The sequence below is a fragment of the Bos grunniens genome, chromosome 5 (assembly GCF_055505025.1).
Source record: "Bos grunniens cultivar Pamir isolate PY7600 chromosome 5, Bosgru_T2T1.0, whole genome shotgun sequence".
Lineage (NCBI taxonomy): Eukaryota > Metazoa > Chordata > Mammalia > Artiodactyla > Bovidae > Bos > Bos grunniens.
In genome coordinates this window covers 116,799,534-116,817,036 of record NC_141169.1, presented here as the reverse complement: position 1 = coordinate 116,817,036, position 17,503 = coordinate 116,799,534, and the positions used below count along the sequence as shown (strand labels likewise).

The 17,503-nt window shown below is 57.3% G+C and overlaps 1 protein-coding gene across 4 annotated transcripts in view; it reads left to right on the top strand.

Annotated features, from left to right (window-relative positions):
- PHF21B (PHD finger protein 21B) overlaps positions 1–17,503 on the top strand; it is an 86,754-nt gene that overhangs the window by 66,203 nt on the left and 3,048 nt on the right. For 2 of the 4 annotated variants that reach the window (XM_086403236.1, XM_086403237.1), the window contains exons 3-12: positions 520–612; positions 2,128–2,478; positions 4,003–4,143; positions 8,036–8,087; positions 10,594–10,670; positions 12,881–12,935; positions 14,168–14,190; positions 15,197–15,355; positions 16,838–16,913; positions 17,270–17,373. In XM_086403236.1, the coding sequence (XP_086259362.1) occupies positions 520–612; positions 2,128–2,478; positions 4,003–4,143; positions 8,036–8,087; positions 10,594–10,670; positions 12,881–12,935; positions 14,168–14,190; positions 15,197–15,355; positions 16,838–16,913; positions 17,270–17,373 (1,131 nt within the window). The remainder of the gene's footprint in view (positions 1–519; positions 613–2,127; positions 2,479–4,002; positions 4,144–8,035; positions 8,088–10,593; positions 10,671–12,880; positions 12,936–14,167; positions 14,191–15,196; positions 15,356–16,837; positions 16,914–17,269; positions 17,374–17,503) is intronic. The other 2 variants (XR_015164631.1, XR_015164632.1) reach the window with 1 other exon arrangement.

Sequence of the window (17,503 nt, the reverse complement as noted above, 5' to 3'; positions counted from 1 at the left end):
TTGGTCGGACTGCGTCCCATCCTCACCAGCCCTGGACTCGGCCAGTTCTTCTTGTCGTCGCCCTCTGAATGGGTGTGTAGTAGTATCTTACTATTGTTTAATTTGCATTTCTCTAATAACTCATGATATTTAGTATCTTTTCAGTAGCTTATTTCTTTTCAGTAGCTTATTTCTTTAGTGATCTGTTCTGTTCGAATCAGTTTTTAATTGGGTTGTTTGTTTTCTGATGAGTGCGTTTTGGCAGTTCTTTCATATATTCTGGGTACAAGTCTTTTATCAGATAGGTGATTGGCAAAGTGGTTTTTTCCCCTTGTCCGTGGCTCATTTTTCATTCTCTTAAAATCTGTCTTTCCACCCTCAGTTGTTTTTGAAGTTCAGTTGATTAATTTCTTCTTATGTGGACTGCATCTTTGGTGTTGTATCCCAGACTCTGTGCCTGAACCACAGCCCCCAGATTTCCTCCCGAGCCACGTCCCAGCGCCCCGTCCCATCTGAGTGCTGCCCTCCGTTGTCTTCCAGGCTTTGGGAACCATCACTGCAGTGCCTGTCACCGGTCCTCAGGTCAGCTCCTTGCAGAGGTTGGCCGGGCAAGGAGCTGCAGTGCTACCTCAGGTAAGCGGCCTGCGGCGGGTGTCTGTCTGTCTGTCTGTCCAAGCCCCTCAGCACTAAGGTTTTAGGTGCAACCACAAGGGAGTCCTTTTCCTCTCCTGCCTCCTCTGCCCACCCTCCAGAGGAGACATTTGGACTGCTGCTGCTGCTGCTGCTGCTAAGTCGCTTCAGTCGTGTCCGACTCCATGTGACCCCATAGACCGCAGCCCTCCAGGTTCCGCCATCCCTGGGATTCTCCAGGCAAGAACACTGGAGTGGGTTGCCATTTCCTTCTCCAGTGGATAAAAGTGAAAAGTGAAAGTGAAGTCGCTCAGTCATGTCCGACTCTTAGCGACCCCATGGACTGCAGCCCACCAGGCTCCTCCGTCCATGGGATTTTCCAGGCAAGAGTACTGGAGTGGGGTGCCATTGCCTTCTCCAATGGATAAAAGTGAAAAGTGAAAGTGAAGTCACTCAGTCGTGTCCGACTCTTAGTGACCCCATGGACTTTTCCAGGCAAGAGTACTGGAGTGGGGTGCCATTTGGACTAGACCCCATTTTTTCACACACTGAAGAACTGAGAAATCAGTTTAGTGGGTCATGACCAGGATTTTTTTTTTTTTAATGGAATAAGCTATGCTTGACTAGAATAGAGCAGACACATCAGAAACACTGTTTTGTGGGCAGAGTGTGTTTCCGGACTGGATCACGATGTAATGAAGACTTTTGAGCGTGGGCCACGGTTAAGAAAAGCGTGAGAAACTCTGGACAAGTAGGTGCATTTGGGAGATGCTGGGCCAGGTGCCCCCGGATCCATTCTGGGGCCCCTGAGACTGAGCTCAGCACTTTGGACCAGTCAACTGACCTCCAACCTTCCTGGGCAGAGTCTCCTCTCCTGCAAAGAGGGTGTTGCCAGTGCCTCCCTAGCCTTGACACAAGAGCCTTTGTAGCTGGGCCAGGTCTGGAGCAGAAGCCTGCCGGTGGGGACTTAGCTTAGTGGGGCACCTGCTGCTGAGCCTCGAGGGGCTGCCAGCTGCCCAGGTGATGCCGGCTCCTGCCTGTCCTGGGGCTACAGGCTGCACAGATGCCCTCAGCCAGAGCCCAGTGAGGGGCAGGGGCCCCAGGCCCTCTTGTCCTGTGGCAGCCCCTCTGAATGCCCACCTGTGCTGAATTCACCAGGGTCCTGTCCCCAGCAGGTTCAGATTCCAGGAGGGGGACAGACAAGGAGTCAAGATGCTGTGAACCCAGAGTGATTAGCCTGAGTTAGAAGGATTCCCGGGGTGCTGTGGGAATAGCACCTCATAGCCTGCCTGAGGATCAGGGAGGGCTTCCTGGAGGAGGTGGTACCAGAAGCAGGTCCCCAGTCTCTACACCACCATCCCCTCTCCTCTAACACGGGGGTCTCTGAGCCAGGTCACGTCCCTGCCCCTGCTCTGGAGTCTTCCCCAAGTCCTGGCTCTGCTCAGGACTGCTCTTTGGCCAGGCCTGTCAGCATCCCGCCTGTCTGTCTGACCATGTCCCCCACCCTCCCTTCCCCAGGTTAGGCCAAAGACTCTGATCCCAGACAGCCTCCCCGTCACCCCGGGCCGGGACCGGCCACCTAAGCAGCCCCCAACGTTCCAGAAGGCCACCGTGGTCAGTATCAAGAACCCCAGCCCCGCGCTCCCCACCGCCAACAACACCGTGAGCCATGTGCCAGCGCCCAGCAGCCAGCCGCGGGCCCTGCCCGAGCCCGCCGCCGTCAGCTCTCCTCTGAGCGGCGCCGGGGTGGCCTACGCCATCATCTCCACCGCCCCCAGCAATGCCGCCGCCATGGCCCCCAGCACCGCCGTGTCCATGGTCAGTGACAGCGTCAAAGTCCAGCCCCTCCTCATCAGCGCCGACAACAAGGTGAGGGAGGGCAGGCTCCCCGCGGGGCCAGGTGAAGGGGGGCTGGGCAGCGTGAGTGACCGGATGGCGGAATGATCGAGTGGCCAAGTGAATGGATGCAGTGAGGGCAGAGGAGTGAATGAACAGTGAGACTGAATGAATCAGTAAGGGAGCGGATGGGGGTGGGGTTATAAATGAATGAATGAGTCGGTGGTAGGATAAATGGTGTATGAAAGAGGGATCAAGTGAATGAATCGGTGTGGGAAGAAGGTGGGGTGCAAAGGGAGTGAATACGTGAGTGGAAGACTATGTGGCTAGGGACTTTCCAGACGGTCCAGGGGTTGAGACTCCTTGACTCTACTGCAGGGGGCACGGGTTCGATCCCTGGTCAGAATCTAAGATCCCGCATGCCTTGCAGTGTGCACCCCCTCCCAAAAAAAGGAAAAAAAAGACCGTGTTGCTGAATGAATCATTACCCGTGGGAAAAGAATAACGCCTCGATGATGAAGTGTTTCATTCATAAGAATAATTAACTAGCTAATAAAATGTGTGGCCGAGTGGGTGGCTGGAAGAGAGTCCCTGCTAATGCAGGGAGGGAGTTGAGGACTTTTCAGGCCCTGGTTGCCTCCTCTGTGATTCCCCCCTCCTCATTCCTCTATGATCCCGCAATTCCAGGCCGCGTGCCCGAAGAGGGCGGACACACTTGGCCCCGGTTCTGCGGCCCTGCCCGTGGGAGCCCCTCCAGCTCCCCCTCACCCCTCCACCCTGTAGGCTCCCCCCTCACCCCTCCACCCCGAAGTCCTTGCTCGTGGGGCCCCTCCAGCTCCCCCTCACCCCTCCACCCCGTAGTCCTTGCCCGTGGGGCCCCTCCAGCTACACCTCACCCCTCCACCCCATAGTCCCCGCCTGTGGGGCCCCTCCAGCCCCCCCGTCACCCCTCCACCCCATAGTCCCCGCCTGTGGGGCCCCTCCAGCTCCCCCTCACCCCTCCACCCTGTAGTCCCTGCCCGTGGGGCCCCTCCAGCTCCCCTCACCCCTGCACCCCATAGTCCCTGCCCGTGGGGCCCCTCCAGCTCCCCCTCACCTCTCCACCCTGTAGTCCCTGCCTGTGGGGCCCCTCCAGCTCCCCCCCACCCCTCCACCCTGTAATCTGCCTGTGGGGCCCCTCCAGCTCCCCCTCACTCCTCCACCCTGTAATCTGCCTGTGGGGCCCCTCCAGCTTCCCTAACCCCTCCACCCCATAGTCCCTGCCCGTGGGGCCCCTCCAGCTCCCCCTCACCCCTCCACCCCGTAGTCCTTGCCTGTGGGGCCCCTCCAGCTCTCCCTCACCCCTCCACCCCATAGTCCCCGCCTGTGGGGCCCCTCCAGCCCCCCCGTCACCCCTCCACCCTGTAGTCCCTGCCCGTGGGGCCCCTCCGGCCCCCCCACCCTTCCACCCCGTAGTCTCTGCCCGTGGGTCCCCTCCATCCCCATCACCCCTCCACCCTGTAGTCCCTGCCCGTGGGGCCCCTCCGGACCCCCTCACCCCTCCACCCCATCTTCCAGGTCATCATCATTCAGTCTCAAGTGCAGCCACAGCCCGAGAACACCACAGAGTCGCGGGCGCCCACGGAGGAGCCGAATCGGGGGGCTCAGGCCAGCAACAAGAGGAAGGAAGAGCGGCCCTCGAGCCAGGAGAACCCCGAGGTGGGTGGCGGTGATGTAGGGGCCGCTGTAGGACATGCCCCACATGGGCTAGGGTGGAGACCGGGCCCGTGAGCCCAGATCCCGCTGTTGTGTGTCCCAGACTTGCCGGCTAAGGGGCTGTGTGGGGCAGTGCTGAGCTCTGACCCTGGCCCAGTCTGCCTGGCTTGCCCTCCCAGTGCCGTGGGGGGAGGGCATCACGTCTGCTTCCTCGTCTGTGAGATGGGAGGGTGAGTCTGCCTTCCCAGCAGCGTTGTTGGGAGGATCCCACAGTCTGTGTCCGCTGGGGTCCCGAAAGCGTGCCTGGGCGCTGCTGGCTGTTACTCCGCACCCCGAGCCCGGCTGTCCCCCCATCCCCTCCCCCTGTCCTCAGGACCCCCGGTCCAGGGACAGCCCTGCTCTTGGCAGCACGTGACCCTGAAGCAGTCCTGCTCCTCCCTCCACCCCACTGTTCCTGAATGACTGAAGGCAGCCCAGGAGGACCCTGCAGGACCTAAAAGTCAGCTGTTTACTGAACTTTTGGTCACAGCAGATGGTGTCCTTGTGTTCCTGCCGGCATCCTCAGCTGTCCTGGGCCAAAATCACCCCCTCTGGGCCTTTTTCCCTGTGACTGCCCCTACCTGGCCCCGGTTCCTCTCCCTACTGACTGTTTTGTCTTACAAGATCACCTTCAGAAACCATCTCCTCCAGGCAGCCTTCCCTGACCGCCTACCACCAACAGATCCCCCTGGGCTCCTCCAGCTCCTGTTGAGTCTTTTTATCAGAGCTCTCTCATCTAAAGAAGTCATTCATCCATTCATCCAGTCACTTATTTGCCAATCACATCTCAGCCTTTGCTGCAGGCCAGGCTCTGGGCTGAGGATGGGGACAGTGAGACTGGGCAGGTGTAGTTAGTCCAGGCTCGACGACGCTCACTCCTACCGCCAGACACAGGCATGGCCATTTGGACTTGAACCTGGGTTAGAACAAATGGCAGGTGTTGTCAGAGAATTACAAATTCTGAGCTGTGGGAGATCCAGGGAGAAGGAGGGCTTCCAGGTGGTGCTAGTGGTAAAAAGCCCGCCTGCCAATGCATGAGAAATCAAGAACTGCGGGTGTGATCCCTGGGTCAGGAAGATCTCCTGGAGGAGGGCACGGCAACCCACTCCAGTATTCTTGCGTGGAGAATCCCATGGACAGAGGAGCCTGGCGGGCTACAGTCTGTGGGATCGCAAAGAGTCAGACACGACCGAAGCGACTTAACACACAGGAGAGGGAGAAGGCCTTGGAGGGGAGGGGTGTGACCACGGAGATGGGAACACAGATGGTTTCAGGAGAAGGACGAGTGGCATGTCAGCTGGAGGACACTGCCTAGGCAGTCACGCAGACATGGGGAGAGGACTCAGCACACCTGGAAAATCAGCTGGTCTCTTTGGACCCTGGGTAGCACGTGTGGGTGAGAATTTCTAGATGTTGTTCTTCAGTCACTCAGTTGTGTCCGACTCTTTGTGACCCCATGGACTGCAGCACGCCAGGCTTCCCTGTCCTTCACCATCTCCTGGAGTTTGCTCAAACTCGTCCACTGAGTCAATGATGCTACTGAGAACTTCTCAACATGGGGTTAAAGATGGACGTCGGAGGCTGATTCTGGAAGACCTGGATGCAGGTGGCCAAGGAGGAACTCCATTCCTTGGGTAGTAGGGAGCCATGGAATGTCTTTGAGCAGGAGAGTGACTTGGTTATTGCCCTTTGACACATCCAGAAAGCCTGCTGGGAATTGGTAGAGTGGACTACTCACCAAGGTTGAGATGCAGCTAGTCTGCTCTGTGGCTTCAGGCCCAATCTTGTCTCCAGAGAGCAGTCCATTGTATTTGGTGGTAATGAATGAGCACCCACTGTATGCGAGGTGGGGCTGAGGGGCCAGCTCACAGCTCAAGCTCCCATGAGCACCCTTCTGTCCTCCGATGGGGTTCTCTGCACCCTTAATATTCAGGAAGGTTCTCTGGGTGGCTTTTCTTTGTTCTTTCAAAGTATATCTTAGTCAATTATTGTGCATTTATACAATTAGTATAATTACATCTAACTACATAATTAGCGTAAATACGTGTAATGACTTAAATAGAACTTGCAATTACAACACGTCCTGGTGTAAAAATCCTTATTAAAGTTGCTTTTAGAAGAAGGCTGGGAGCTGTTGTGTTGCATAGACGCAGGCTTCCCAGTGGCCTTTGAACCTGTTTGTGAAGAACCTAAGTCAACAGTGCTGGAGGCCAGAGCAGCAGCTGCCCCAGAAATGTGCCCAGATGCACCAGTCTCGGACTCGGAGGGCCGGGGGTGGGCGTGGATTGGGGCTAAAGAGACACCGACCGGCTGGTGAGGCTCAGCTGTGTGGTGGCTTCCGGGGCAGTGGCTGTTGAGGTACCAGTGTCTGTACACCCGCACACACACTTTCTTTGGAGCCCACGGCTGCCTGTGAGATGAGCTGGGCTCGGGAACACGACGCAACAGCACCCTCACAAGGCATCAAAGGGACCTGGGGCAGTAACACCCCGCTTCCCTGCTGAGCGACCCTCCACCACTAACTGCACTTCCTCCCCTGCTCGCCCGCATCCTCCCAGCTGCTCTGCGAAGTGGATGGGGCAGAAATGACAGCGTTCACTGTACAGACGAGGAGACGGGCTCAGAGAGGTCGGCGTGTCCACGGTCACTGGGCTGTGCACTCAGCCGGGACAGACCCTGGACGCCTGGCTCCTGCCCCAGGCTCGGCGGATTCCATCCTGTCCTAAAGTCCCTGGCTTCTTCAGGACAGAGCCTGGCCTTTTCTGTGCTATTCGTTTCCCTGGCCTCGAGCAGCATCTGACCAAGCTGGTCACTCTCAGATTAGTCTCTCACATTAGTTTGAGGCACTCTCACATTAGTGCCTCATGGAATGGCAGCTAGAGTAGGAGTCCTGGCCCCATTCCAGCCTGGCCCCAGCCCTGGCCACAGCCCCAGCCCTAGACATAGCCCCAGCCCTGGCCACACCCCCAGCCCCAGCCCAGGCCACACCCCAGGTCACACCCCCAGCCCCAGCCGCAGCCACACCCCCAGCCCCAGCCGCAGCCACACCCCCAGCCACAGCCGCAGCCACACCCCCAGCCACAGCCTAGGCCACCCCACCGGCCACAGCCTAGGCCACACCCCCAGCCACAGCCTAGGCCACACCCCCAGCCACAGCCTAGGCTACACCCCCAGCCACAGCCTAGGCCACACCCCCAGCCACAGCCCAGGCCACACCCCCAGCCACAGCTGGGCCACCTGTCTGGGCAAGACCCAAGCAGGCAGATGCTCCTTCCCTCTCTGCCACCCCTGCTGCCACTGCCCTCGTCCCTGCCTCCCCTCTACCCAGGCTCCCAGCCCCTAAATGGTTCCTCTCTGCAGCTAGAAGGATCTTTCTACAATTCACCAGAAATAACCAAGTCACCACCCCTTGTTTTTAAAAATGTTCTTCAGCTTTATCGAGATGTAATTGGCATATAACCTTGTGTGAGTTTAAGGTGCACAACATAGTGATTTGAGATACGTATATATTGCAACAGGAGCACCACAGGAATCGCAGTTGGTGTGTCCATTGTTATCCATTGTTACCTCCATGGTTATTTATTTTTGTGTGATGAACACTTACTTTTCAAATCCACTCTCAGCAGCCTTCACATTTACAGTATGGTACTGTTGGCTCTAGTCACAATGCTGTACATTACTTATCATACAACTGGAAATTTGTAGTTTGTGATTACTGTCACAGCCCAGAGGAGCTAAGGAGACAGGATGACTCATGTCTTGTGGGATCCTGGAACAGCAAAAGAGCATTAGATAAAAAACTAAGGAAACCCCCAAATAGAAAAGCTGGGTTAACCTTTCTCTTGCCTTCCCTCAGAAAATCGCCTTCATGGTGGCGCTGGGCCTGGTGACGACAGAGCACTTGGAAGGTGAGGACCCTCGGTGGGGCTGGGCCTGGCTGCTGGGTGGGTGGGTCAGGTCTGACTTGGCATCAGACAGAAGCAGTGGGTCTCAGATTCTCGGTCAGATGTGACCCACCTTCTGCGAGGTCGGTGCTGAGTGCCTGGTTGTCATCACTGAGACCAAGGAGCCCACCCGCTCTCCCGGCTTGACTCTGCACAGAACCCTGTGTGTCAGTGGAGGGACTTTGTGGGTTCTCTGCCCCCCAGTTGGAGGCAGCACCGTGAAGTGATAAGATCGGGGTGCCCAACTCTGCCATGACTGACAGCTCAAGCTTGGGCAAGTCACCCAGCTCCTCTGGGCCTTAGTTTCTCCATCTATAAAATGGAATAATAGCCAACTCTTCCTCCTGGGATTGTTGGATAGAACCAAGAGGAGCAGCAGCCACCTTCCCTTCTGTCAAGTTGGCCTGTGGACTCATGTCCGCCCCCAGACCGGTCGGTGGAAACCAGCACGTTGAATAGACAGATCATCGTGACACTGTGGGTGCCGTTTGACTTTACCAATGAGAGCAATTGCAGATTAGCTCTGTGCATCGTCATGGAATCTCAGGGCGGAGCCTGGTGGGCTGCAGTCCATTGGGTCGCTAAGAGTCGGACACGACTGAGCGACTTCACTTTCACTTTTCACTTTCATGCATTGGAGAAGGAAATGGCAACCCACTCCAGTGTTCTTGCCTGGAGAATCCCAGGGACGGCGGAGCCTGGTGGGCTGCGGTCTATGGGGTTGCACAGAGTCGGAAACGACTGAAGCGACTTAGCAGCAGCAGCAGCAGAAAGCATAAAGCCAACCGTCTTGTGGCACGTGTGGGGAAGTGGAGGCCAGAGACATTGATTCACTTGCTCAAGGTCACATAGCTAGTCACTATCAGGCCCAGGATGGCATCCGTGTCTCCTGACTCATGACCCAGAGTGTTTTTCCATGATTCCGGCCTCACTGCTAAAGACATTTTATAAAGTGAGAACACCCCTGCACCTCAGGGAGACCTGGAATTAGGAAGGAAAGCTAGATTGCTCTTCCTCCTTAAAATTGAGGGACAGGAGGGAGTGAATTGAATACCCCAGTGCCCGAGGCACTGACCAGCTCTCATCTCAGGTGAAGGTCATCTCCAGGACAGCACTGAAGCCAGGGGAGGGAAGGGCCTTGACCAGACCACCCTATGCACGGCCGAGTCAAACGTGCCCTGGAGGTGGGTCCAGGCCTTTCCACGGCCACCTCCCCTTGCGTTCCCTGGGTCTGACTTGGTCTCTGGCAGCAGCTGGGGTGTAGGTGGTGGGAAGGGACAGGGGCGTGGTCCAGCCACTCAGATACCCTGCCACATGGCCCTGACCCCCGTGGGGATGTCCCATGCAAGGACCCCTCCTCTCATGGCCCCCCTGCCTTCTTGGAAGGAGTTCTGTTCATGTCTGAATCCTCCTGCTTGAACTTGAGTGTAGGGAATCTGGCTGTGCATGGCGGCCTTTGAGAGCCATTTCTGCTCTGTCTTTGGAGCCGTGGAGGCAGCCTGGGATGGTGGAACTGGCCCAAACAGTCATGTCAGAAGTCCGGTGTTCAAGTCTTGGCCATGCTGCTTGGAGCTGGGCGACCTTGGGCCAACTTCTTCCCCACTTGGAACCTCAGTTTCTTCATCTATGACTTGAGGAAAACCACTTCCTCGGACTTGGACTTCACAGGGTTGTCATGGCAACTGAGCTAAAAGCACTCTGCGAATCCATTTGCGATTATTATAATTTGTATAAACAGTTCTCATTTTGCAAACTCTGCTCCCTCCTGCCCATGATACCCAAATATTTTTTTATTTGTGTTTATTTGGATCCTAACTTCTGCACAGGGTCTGAGGTGCCTTACGGGAAACACAAATAATATTGGGACAGTTTTAAAGGAGAAATCAGATCCGAGAAACAGAGACTAGGATATAATGTCAAAACAGCTACAGATGGAGAGACAGGGACCACCTGGCAGTCAAAGCAAAAGGGAGAAAGAAAAGGAGGGAAAACCCAGTTCTCGAACTGCAGGAGGCTCGCCCCGCCAGGCCCCGTAGGGAGGACTGTGTTTGTTGTCGTGAGGGCCGGGCTGCCTGAGCAGGGCGGGCACCTGCCTTCCCAGGAGCCCTCAGCCTTACTCTGAAGCTCAGTCTGGCCGCAGTCTGACCATCAGGCACCAGCTGTCCTAAGGTCCCAAGAGAGGCGTCCCCAGGCTGGAGGATGGCACTTGGGGCCGTGCTGAGAGCAGGTGCCTGGACTCTGGGTATCCCCCACCCTCCGCCCAGTTGGTCCTTCACCCTGAGGCCAGCAGCTGTGTCCTGCCTCAGAGCGAACGACGCCGGGGCCCCCGGCCCACTCAGGGCCACTCTGCGGCCAGATGCTGGGCAGAGGGGCTGCGGTGCAGGAGGCAGTGCCCAGGGTTTGTAGAGGATGAGTCCAGGGCTCCCAGGGCAGGAAGATTCCTGTAACCTCTGCATCTGGGCCTTTCCAGAGATCCAGAGCAAACGCCAGGAGCGAAAGCGGAGAAGCACAGCCAACCCTGCCTACAGCGGCCTCCTGGAGACAGAGGTGAGGGGCCCGCCATCCGCACACGGGGTGAGGGGTGGGGGAGGCTCCGCGGGGCCGGCCTCCTCACCTGCCCCTCCTGATTAGAGCTCAGGGCGTGACAGTAAACAGCCCTGACCTCCTGGGTTCAGAATCTGGTGAGGCAGAGGACCGCCATGTCAGCGGGTTCTCAGGCGGGCTGCCCCGGGGCTGGGGCTGGATGCAGGTCGCAGCCGGCTCCCTGCTTCCTCATCCCGGTGATCCGGCATGAGGGCTGGTCGCAGGCAGTGCTGGGCCCTGGTCCTCCTGGGACCCATCGGGCTCAGCCCTAGCTCCTGACTCAAGAGAAGCCACAGAGAAGAGGGCCTGGGAGGGGCTGGGCCAAGCGAGGCTGGGGAGAGAGTTGGCTGGAGGAGGAGAGGGAGTGGCCGTGACTTCAGTGATTTCCTTCTGGGTGGAGACACGAGGCCAGCAAGGAGAGAGACCTGGCCTGGCGTGCCCACCTTCCCCTCCCCCTAACCCCCTGAGCCCCAGTTCCTTTCACGTAGCGGCACCCCAGCTCTAGACTGCTTCTTAATGGTGGGCAGTGCACACTCCCCTCAGATAGCCGAAACTGGTCAAATAGGGTGTGACAGTTAACTCCAAGGGAGGGAATGCCCCCTTCATCCAAATCCCATCCAACACACTCCCCACCCCCAAGGCGAGGTCGGCTGCAGCCCTACTATGGGGTGATGAGGGTCCCTGAACGCCAGTCAGTGATGCCGTTTAAGGGCAGCCCAGGGAGTACCCAGCCCCTCCCAGCATTACGTTCCCAGGGAGGAACTGAATCCAGAATGGGATTGCCTTGCCCGTGCACATCAGAGTTCAGAATTCTCGGCTTGAATCCAGATGTCATCTCCCAGAAGCCAGGTCTGCCGGGGCTGCAGATGCTCTGGGCTTTCCTATGAAAAACGCCCTGGAATCTTGCCCTGAAAGGGAAGCTGTTTCATGAGGGCCCTGGAGTTGGGCAGCCCCCTGAAGGGGAGCCCCAGGCCCTGGCACGTCGCGGAGGCCAGTGAGGCCCTGCAGGGCCCAGAGGAGGACAGGCGGACGGTGCGCTGGCTTCCCCCTGGGGAGTTCTTGAGTCGGACCAGCTGTCCCACCTCTGCGGCTCACCAGTTGGACCTCACCGGGAGGGGACGCCTGCGGGTGCCCTGTGGGGAGAGCGCCCTGTGTCCCTGTCGCCGGCTCCCCAGCCCACCTGCCTGTCCTCGCTGGTACCCTCCCGACTCCCGCTCAGAGCACACGCATGTTCACACCCGCTCACTTCCCCCCTCGACTTTCTGAGCACGCTGTGCCCCATTTGTGAGAGGCACCAAGCTGTTCCTCCAGCTCCAGCCACGGAAACTGCGTGTCCTCTGTACAGAACGGGCACCGTCCCTTGGTTGTGCTCGCGATGGACGTGCCCCCTGCTCTGGGGGCCAGGCCATACCCTCATCTCCGAAGTCTGTGGCCTTGACCGGAAATGACCTGATTAGCGAATTAGGAGCTGATGCAAAGCCCTGTGACCTTAAGCCCTGACAACATGTAGTTCCATGGGTCTCTCTAGACCCTGAACACGGCCCAAACATGTTGAGAGAGACAGGTTTACAACCCGTCATTCAAGTCTACAGGCATCGTCTTGCCACAGCCAAAGCCACCTTGAACCACCAGGGTCTGAACCCACGTGGCCTGTAGTTGTAAAGCCCAGGACTAAAGTCACCTTCTGGAATGTACTGGAGACTTTTTCCATTTACACGTGATGAGCCAAGGGTCACTCTTTGTTGTCAGGTTCCTGGGCCTCATGCTAAGAAGTGGGGTTTGGGGAGCCAATCCCTAGTACACTTCGTTTCCCAACCTGAGCCCAGAAGCTGCTGAGAAAGAAGACTCAGGAGGCAGACAGATGGACGGCCAGATGTCCGCTTTGTTACTGATTTGCCCTACCTGGACACCTCTAGTCGTCCTTCCTGAATGACGCAGGCTTGCCCACGGGAGCCACGATGGCCCCATCGGGCAGAGCCTTTGCTGGCTTTTGCCCTGGCTGACCTGCCTCTCCCCTCCCCCATGCCCATGTCCCCATTTCTGCCCCTGGTCTCGGGTGTCCAGCTGGAGTCCAGAGCCCAGGGTGGGGACCCTGTCCCGGGTGAGTCCTGGGCTGGGTCTGTGTCAACCGAGGAGGGCCCCCTGTGATTCGGTTTGGTTTTCTGTCTCTGCAGAGGAAGCGGCTGGCGTCCAACTATCTCAACACACCCCTGTTCCTCACAGCAAGAGGTAAGCGCTTCTCCTGTAGGGCTGCTGTGGGGCTGGGTGGCCACACCTCACTCCGCTGGCCACCGCCCAGCTACCCAGCCTGCCCCGTCCACAGCCGCGGCCGGACAGCTGCTCTCCGTGGGCAGCGCATCATGGCTCCCTGGGCCCTCTGCACACTGCTGCCCTCATCTGTCACATGACCTCCCTGAGCCTCGGTTTGCTGGTCTGTATAAAACCGGCCCATGACAGTGCCGGCCTCTCAGAGCTGGGCCAGGGACAGCAGGGTGAACGAGGCAGCTCTGTGTAATGTCGAGTGCGGTGCACACACAGGAGCTGTTCTTCCCACTATACTATATAATTTCCAGAAATTAGGAAGAAGACTATTTTTGTGATCATTAAATTATGTGGTTTGGCCATCCCTTACCGGAATGGAAGTGGGTTATGGTTGAAAATGAGTTGTCAGTGAGCCACTTTGAGGGGTCCCTGGAACAATGTTTTCTCCACTGGACAGCTCGCTGCTGCCATGTTCCTCAGGGAGCTTAGGGGCCACGATGAACCTCTTTTTTGATGGGTTCTGGCCATGACCAGGGCAGAGATGTTTACTTCCATGATGCCCTGAGTGAGGACCCAGGAATCGGTGGGGCCTGAGATACTCCCAGCATGCCCTGAGGACCCAGGAGTCACTGGGGCCTATGTCCCTGGTGAGGACCCAAGAGTCACTGGGACCTGAGATACTCCCAGCATGCCCCTGGTGAGGACCCAGGAGTCACTAGGGCCTGTGCTACTCCCAGCATGCCCCTGGTGAGGACCCAGGAGTCACTGGGACCTGAGATACTCCCAGCATGCCCCTGGTGAGGATCCAGGAATCACTAGGGCCTGAAATACTCCCAGCATGCCCTGAGGACCCAGGAGTCACTGGGGCCTATGTCCCTGGTGAGGACCCAGGAGTCACTGGGACCTGAGATACTCCCAGCATGCCCCTGGTGAGGACCTAGGAGTCACTGGGGCCTGAGATACTCCCAGCATGCCCAGGGTGAAGACCCAGGAGTCACTGGGACCTGAGATACTCCCAGCATGCCCTGAGGACCCAGGAGTCACTGGGGCCTGAGATACTCCCATCAAGCCCCTGGTGAAGACCCAGGAGTCACTGGGGCCTGTAATATTCCCTTACACCCTGGGTCTTATGGACTCTAGTCCTGATCGGTACTCCCCATGGCCACTAACATGTTCTCCGCCCTTCTTCCCTGTGCTAGCCAATGAGGACCCCTGCTGGAAGGTACGTGTCCCTTGGTCTCACACCTGGGTGGGTGGGACATGCTTTCCACAGAGTCCAGGTAGGGTCACTCCTGGCAAGGGGCCGGGGCCCCAGTGTCCTGCTGCTGTGAGATGGAGCAGAGGGCCTTGGGCTCCACCCTCAGTGCTGAGGGCTTTGTACAGCACCAGTCCACTTTCCAGCATGCCCCACAGAGTCGGGCATCACCACGGGGCTCAGCCCACAGTTCAAGCAGGAGCCCTCCGGACACAGGGACCCCTGGAGCCGTGACAGCCCACATGGAAGCAGCTGATGCTGAGTGCCAGGGGGTTGTCTGGCCTCACGGTGTGACCTTGGGCAGAGCTGGCCCTCTCTGGGCCTCATTCCCCACCTCATTAGGGACTGGACTCGGGTCTCAGGGTCCCCCCCACACACCTACATTTCCGTGACCCTGTGAAGCCCCACTCAGCTCGCACACACTACGTCCCTGCTTCCCAGGATGCTTGCTGGTCACAACCTTACTTGTGGGCACGTCTTCAGAGTTTATTCAGTGTTTTCCTTTACTCAGTTTCAGACCTGATTCTAAACTTCCAGTCCCTTCATGCCACAGTCAAGCCACTAAAAAGCAACATGTGATGACATTTCAATTAGACCGTGTTGTTTGCAGCACTAACCCTGCGGTGTCGCAAGTCCATGCCGGCGGGGGTAGCGTTTGTCCGCAGCCACTCTGTGCCTGGCCAGCCGGGGCATGGGGACAGGAGCTGCCTTGAGCCCGAGTCCTGCTACATGGAGCCCACAGGCCTGGGGGGGCCTTGGCTTTGAGGCAGGAGACCGGGATGCTCCGCCTCCTGGTTTGCAGGCCCGCGCTCACTTCATTATCCCCCATCATCAGGGCTTAGTCCTGTCTCCCAGAGCTGCTGAAAACCCTGGCAGAAGAGCTGGGTCCCAGGCAGGTCGGGGTGGCAGCTGCCTGCCCCCCGCCCCTACTCCCAGCCCGCTGACCTGCCTCCCACCGTCCCATCTCTTCCAGAACGAGATCACCCACGATGAGCTCTGTGCTGCCTGCAAGCGAGGGACCAACCTGCAGCCGTGCGGCACGTGCCCGGGGGCCTACCACCTCAGCTGCTTGGACCCGCCCCTCAAGACAGCACCCAAGGGCATGTGGGTGTGCCCCAAATGCCAGCAGAAGGTACGGGAGGCTGTGTCTGTGTGTGGGTGACCCAACCCTCACCTTCACCACCTCCCTGAACTGCAGGGCCCTCCCTCACCGGGCACAACATCTGAGGCTGCTCAAACCGTCCCTGCTTCCTGGGTCATCCCCACCGTGAGCAGAGACGGGGAGGGCCAGGCTGGGGCGGGGTGAGAGGCAGAGGTGCAAGAAGAGGGGCTGGGTAGAGAACCAGGCTTTGCAACCTCAGCACAGCTGACCTTTGGGACAGGATAATCTGTTGGGGGGTGCTGTCCTATGCCCTGTAGGGTGTTCAATGGTGTCCCTGGCCTCACCCAGTAGATGCCAATCACAGCCCCCGTCATGGCCATCTCAGACACTGCCAGTTGAGGACATGGGTATAGAGCGAGCAGAGGTGTCCCTCTGCAGCTGATTTAGCGATCCAACTTAGTGTACTAATAACACAAACCACAAAAAATAGCACCAGTTAACACATTAGAAAGTCGCTCATTCTTGTCCGACTCTTTGCGACCCCGTGGACTATATAGTCCGTGGAATTCTCCAAGTCAGGATACTGGAGTGGGTAGCTTTTCCCTTCTCCAGGGGGTCTTCCCAACCCAGGGATCAAACGCAGGTCTCCTGCATCGCAGGCAGATTCTTCACCAGCTGAGCCACCAGGGAAGCCCAGTTCTCACTGACAGCAACATGCAAATGAAAAACCATCAAATTAGCAAAAACGATAACATTCCCTTCTGGCAATGATGTGGTGAAATGAGCACTCTTAGACGTTACCTTAAAAATGTGTACACCTTTTAAACCCGGTGTCTTGCTTTTAGGAATAGAACCTACGGAACAGTTCAATATAAGTAAAGTTCTGTACAGAAGGAAGTCCCTCAGCTTTTCTTTATAAAAGATAATAAAATAGGAACAGCCTGGTTTCCCCACCAAAGAGTTAGTGAAATAGATTCCGGCACTTTACTCAGTGAGATATTATGGAGTCACTGAAAATGATTTTTTTTAACAAGGAATTTGGAATTCTTTGGGACTTGTTCACTATGTGGGGTTACGTTTTCAAAAACTAAAAATAAAATAAAAACAGGTTTTGTAGCTGCTGTTTAGTTTGATCATCAGCCATCTGACTGAGAAAAACAGGGTGCAGAATAGAAAACTTGGGTGAAAATTCTTGCAGGTGTTAATCTTGTGTGTGGCTGGGTGGTGGGAAGTTTCAGTGCTATTCTAAAAGTACATTTTTTCTATAGAATGTGTTACTTGTAAAATCATTGCGGAATCCTCTTTATTTCAATGAGGAAGCCTCTTTATTTTAGGAAACATTGAGTTCCCATCATACTGGGTTTTGTGGGGACCTGAGGAGAGGGGGGTGTGGCAGCCCAGAGAGCTCGTGCCCGTGCTCCTGTCGCCCCCGTCCCCCCGCCTCAGGTTCCTCAGCCGGAGCGTGGCGGGCCCTGGGCTGCCTGCTGGCTCAGTCCCCCATCTGCCCTCCAGGCCTTAAAGAAAGATGGAGGTGTGCCCTGGACCGGGATGCTGGCCATCGTGCACTCCTACGTCACCCACAAGACAGGTGAGACATCGGGGCAGCTGGGAAGGGGCAGAGACGCCCTTCTGTTCAACCCCGCCCTCGGACTGCTGAACTCACTTTGAGCCCAGCAGAGGCTGCTCTGATCCAAAGCTCTGAACAGAGGGAGCCTTGGACTAATCCTGCGTGCAGGGCAGTTACTGCGGAGGTGGAATTTCAGCCCCTGAGCATCCGGCAAGAGCCTGTGGCTCCTGCAGGAGGTTGTGGCCAGAGTGACCCCTAGGGATGGACCTAGGATTCTTCTTGCCTCTCCTGCTCAGCCACGGCCCAGCCCCAGCTTACCTGCCGTTCCCGGTGGGGCCTGGGACCCAGGCCCTTTCCTACTCCTTCCTCTTTCCTAGTCAAAGAAGAGGAGAAGCAGAAGCTGCTGCGGAGGGGCAGTGAGCTGCAGAGTGAGCGCCAGCAGCTGGAGGAGCGAGACCGGCGCCTGGCCTCGGCCGTGAAGGTGTGTGGGGTGGGCGGGGTCTGCCGGGGGACCACGGGATATTGCAGATCAAAGTGTTACTGTCCGGTTACTGAGGCCCCAGAAGAGGGCAGACTCACCAGCGTCGTTCAGGGAGTCAGCAGGTGGAGAG